The following is a 4,543-nucleotide window of genomic DNA, read 5'->3' as shown; positions in this document are numbered from 1 at the left end:
TATGAATGCGGCAAGGCAAGGTGACTTATCACCTGCGCAAGTGGACAAGGCAAAATCAGCAGCAAAAGGCAAGAAGAAGCAACAAAAAGATAACCATGCAGTACCAAAAGCTGGGGTGCACACAAGGAGAACACTAACTAAATCCAACAATCAGTAATGAATGCTATCAATTGGAATATAAGGTTAGTCAACACACAGAAAGCCTTTGAAAGGTTGACAAAAATGCACAGGAAAAATCACTATGATTTTGTAGGATTAATGGAGCCAAAGCAACAAGCAAAAAAATGGAAAGGTACAGAAACAAGATAGGACTTGCACAAGAAATTTTAAATGTTTCCAACAAGATCTGGGCATTCATAGATGAAGCATTTGAAGTAACTGTCATGTACAATATGGTGCAATAATTAACACTACGATTGGTTCATACTGAATTGCATGTGGAGTTTGTTCTAACTTTGATATATGCTAAATGTGATGCAATTGAGAGGATAGAATTATGGGATTCATTATATGAAATGACAAGGGATATGAATGCACCATGGCTAGTAGGGGGAGATTTCAATGTAATATGGGACGAAGAAGAGAAGTTTGGGGGGTTACCTGTGTCATTGAATGAAATTGATGATTTTCGACATTGCGTCAACACTTGCAATCTCTTCGATCTTGGATTTAAAGGTAGCATATTTACATGGTGGAATGGAAGAGCAGAGGAAGACTGTATATTCAAAAGACTAGACAGATGCTTAGCCAACTCACAATTCCAACAAATATTCCCGGGAATAGAGGTGCAACATTTGGCAAAGACTGGATCCGATCATAGTCCAATGTATCTGAAGTGTGATACTGAGACTCCACCAATAAAAAAGCCTTTTAAGTTCTTGAATTTTTGGGTGGAACATGAAACTTTTAAAGACGTGGTGAGAGAGAACTGGACAGCTGATTTCAGTACAAATCCTTTTACTATTCATAATCACAAGTTAAAACAACTAAAGAAAGCCCTTTCATTGTGGAGTAAGGCTACGTTTGGAAATATTTTCCAAAAGATAGCAAGCATGGAGGAGGTTGTGATGGTTCATGAAGCAGAATTTGAAGCAAATCCTACAGGGATGAACAGGGAAAGGCTACAAAAGGTTAAGGCAGAATTGATCAATTGTCTTGCACTAGAAGAAAAAATTTGGCAACAAAAGGCGGGCATGACTTGGTTTAAGGAAGGGGATAGGAATACTAATCTCTTCCACGCACAAGTGAGAGGTAGGAGGAAGAGACTTCAACTTAACAGAATTCAAGATAGTGGAGGAACATGGATTGAAGAAGAAAAAGAAATTGCAGAAGAGGCTATCAGATTTTACGAGGAACAGTTCACAGAAATAGCTTCTCCTTCTTTATTTGAGATCGTAGAACATGTTCCTAATATGATGAACAATGAATAGAATGCAGAATTGATTAAGCAACCAACAAAAGAAGAGGTTAAAGAGGCAGTATTTGGACTTAATGGTAATAGTGCTGGAGGGCCAGATGGTATGACAGGCAAGCTTTATCATTCTTGTTGGGACATAATAAGGGATGACCTTTTCGACATGGTGAGGGCTTTTTTCAATGGCCATGAGTTACCAAAGTGTGTAACATACACAAACCTAGTTCTGATACCAAAGAAAAAAGAAGTTACCACTTTTTCTGATCTAAGACCCATAAGCCTCAGTAATTTTTCAAATAAGGTTATATCGAGGGTCATTCATGAAAGGCTTGTGAAATTTCTCCCAAATCTGATATCGGAGGAACAGACAGGTTTTGTTAAGGGCAGGGATATAGTAGAAAACATCCTTTTAACTCAGGAGATAGTCACTGACATCAGGCTTAGAACAAAGGCTGGACCAAATATCATCTTGAAGCTAGATATGACCAAAGCTTATGATAGATTATCTTGGCTATTCCTAACAAAGGTAATGAGAAAGATGGGATTCACAGAAAGGTTGATAGGGATTGCCTTTGGATTAGTTTCAAACAATTGGTATTCTATTCTAATCAATGGTCAAGCTCATGGTTTCTTTAAATCCTCAAGAGGAGTAAAACAAGGTGATCCTGTATCTCCAACTCTGTTTATCTTGGCAGCAGAAGCATTATCTAGGGGCCTCAATGCACTTCATACTAACCTATATTTTTGTGGATTTGGAATGCCAAAGTGGAGTCCAAAAATCAATCATTTGGCGTATGCAGATGACATGATTATTTTTTCATCATCTGATGAAACTTCTCTGATGCTGATTATGCAAGTGTTGAATGCATATGAAAATGCATCTGGGCAGCTCATCAACAAGATCAAATCAGCAGTGTACCTGCATCATTTAACACACATGGATGTGGTCAGCAAGGTGGAAAGGATCATAGGCATTCAGAGAAATGAATTTCCTATCACATACCTAGGTTGTCCTATTTTTTATGCAAGGAGAAAGTTGGAATACTATCAGCCCCTAATTACTAAGGTAATGGACAAAATGCAATCCTGGCAGGGCAAATTATTATCAGTAGGAGGAAGGGCAGTTCTCATATCCCATGTGCTGCAAAGCATGCCTATGCATCTACTATCAGCTGTAAACCCTCCCAAATATGTGATAAATAGGTTGCACAAACTGTTTGCACAATTTTTCTGGAGCAGCTCTGTAGGAGGAACTAATAGACATTGGGCTTCATGGAATACCTTATGCATGCCACTTGAGGAAGGAGGAATAGGTTTCAGGTCACTACATGATGTAACAAAAGCATTATTCAGCAAATTATGGTGAAATTTCATAACAAAACCAAGCATATGGAGCTCTTTTGTATGTCAGAAATATTGTAAGAAAATGAATTCAGTAGTTGTTCCATGGAAAAGGGGGTCGCATATTTGGAGAAAAATGCTGGAATGTAGAGATCTTATTGAACATCAAATCTTTTGGCAAACAAAAAAGGGTTCCTCACTTTTTTGGTTCGAAAACTGGATAGGTCTTGGAGCACTATATTTTTTAGTTCCTCAGGACTTTGGCATAGATGAAACAGTACAAAATGTACATGAAGTTACCTTAGATGGTGGATGGGATGTGGACAGGCTATTTGAAAGGCTTCCTGAAGACTTAGCAGTACACATTCTAGAGAAAATCAAACCACCTTCACCTCAACAGATTCTTGACGTGCCTTTTTGGATGCTGGAAACAAGAGGATATTTTAGTGTTAAGTCAGCATGGGATTATACGAGAAGAAGAGAAGAACCACTTAAAGCATATAGAATGATATGGGTAAAGGGACTGCCTTTTAAAATAGCATTTTTCATGTGGAAAGTGTGGAAAACAAAGTTACCTTTAGATGATTTCTTGAAAAAGGTAGGCTACTGCATGCCATCAAAATGCTGGTGTTGTGTACATCCTGCTGAGGAATCTTTTCAGCATTTGTTTTTTAGATCAGAAACTGCAAAGACAACTTGGAAGTATTTTCTATCAAGGGCAGGAATAGCTGTGGAAGGACTTACATTGCACCAAGCAATCACAAAATGTTGGACTGCAAATGTGTGCTTAAGGCTCAAACCGGTAATGCAAGCACTCCCTTCATGCATAGTATGGGAACTCTGGAAAAGAGGAAATAGTATGAAATATGGTGATGTTGTGACAACCAGCAGGGTGATTTATCAAGTGTCATCAAATCTCCAGGCATTGGTGAAAGTGAGAAAGCCAGGGATAGACATGGTACCTCACAAATGGGAAGACCTTATAGCCATGATGGAAAATTTCACTCCTAAACTTAAAGTTACCAAAGTCATGTGGGAACCACCAAGTACAGGATGACTAAAGGTTAATACGGATGGGGCATCGAGGGGAAATCCAGGCAGGAGTTCAATAGGTTTTTGTATAAGAAATGAAAATGGAGACATAGTCAAGTCTGTAGGGAGTGAGATTGAGGAGACAACAAACACAGTAGCTGAAGCGATGGCAATGTTAGAAGCACTACGGTTCTGAAGATTCCAACAATACTCTCATGTATGGCTTCGAACTGACTCAATGTTACTAAAAAAGATAATGGATGGGATTTAGAAACCACCATGGATCATATCTGAGCAGGTAGAGGAAATTATGCAACTAATGATTGGGGGCAATTACACAGTTACTCATATTCATAGAGAGGGCAACAAGTTGGCTGATCATTTGGCTAACTATGCTTTAGATCATGGAGAAATCGAATGCCAGCAATTCTGGCATCTAGATGCACAAGGAAGGAGGTTGATTAATGAAGATAAGATGAAATGTCCAAGTCTAAGGGTGAAGGTGGACAGAAGATAAGAAGCAAACAGAATATAAATAGTAGGAGACATGTCAACTTAATCGACCATCAATTCATAAGGGAGGAGGGTGTGTCTAGCGACAAGGTACAATTATGCTATATTAAAAAACAAACACTCTCCAATAATCAAGATGGGCATGTGATATTAGGCTCAACTCAGTAAAATATAACAATTCTATTGGTATATGCACACGCACGCTAGGGACTTGGCATGGAGGGATGCGAAAATCAATTCATG

The 4,543-nt window shown here is 38.7% G+C and overlaps 2 protein-coding genes across 2 annotated transcripts; both read left to right on the top strand.

The window, feature by feature from the left end:
* Positions 1–515: 515 nt before the first annotated feature.
* Positions 516–1,430, top strand: LOC142165888 (uncharacterized). Its single transcript, XM_075224276.1, has one exon. It carries the CDS (start codon positions 516–518, stop codon positions 1,428–1,430), a length of 915 nt encoding a protein of 304 aa, XP_075080377.1.
* Positions 1,431–2,840: 1,410 nt separating this feature from the next.
* On the top strand, positions 2,841–4,304 carry LOC142165887 (uncharacterized). The gene is made up of 3 exons (XM_075224275.1): positions 2,841–3,801; positions 3,901–3,956; positions 4,059–4,304. Exons 1-3 carry the CDS (start codon positions 2,841–2,843, stop codon positions 4,302–4,304), a joined length of 1,263 nt encoding a protein of 420 aa, XP_075080376.1.
* The last annotated feature ends 239 nt before the right edge of the window (positions 4,305–4,543 follow it).

Source organism: Nicotiana tabacum, chromosome 11 (genome assembly GCF_000715075.1).
Source record: "Nicotiana tabacum cultivar K326 chromosome 11, ASM71507v2, whole genome shotgun sequence".
In the NCBI taxonomy this organism is placed as follows: domain Eukaryota; kingdom Viridiplantae; phylum Streptophyta; class Magnoliopsida; order Solanales; family Solanaceae; genus Nicotiana; species Nicotiana tabacum.
The sequence above is the reverse complement of the archived record's forward strand: the minus strand, read 5'-3'. Positions and strand labels throughout refer to the sequence as shown.

Coding starts and splice junctions, on each gene's coding strand:
- LOC142165887 (XM_075224275.1), top strand. CDS start 2,841: ATGAATTCAGTAGTTGTTCCATGGAAAAGGGGGTCGCATATTTGGAGA. Junction 3,802..3,900: donor AGTCATGTGGGAACCACCAA/GTACAGGATGAC, acceptor ATGGAGACATAG/TCAAGTCTGTAGGGAGTGAG. Junction 3,957..4,058: donor ACACAGTAGCTGAAGCGATG/GCAATGTTAGAA, acceptor GATGGGATTTAG/AAACCACCATGGATCATATC.
- LOC142165888 (XM_075224276.1), top strand. CDS start 516: ATGACAAGGGATATGAATGCACCATGGCTAGTAGGGGGAGATTTCAAT.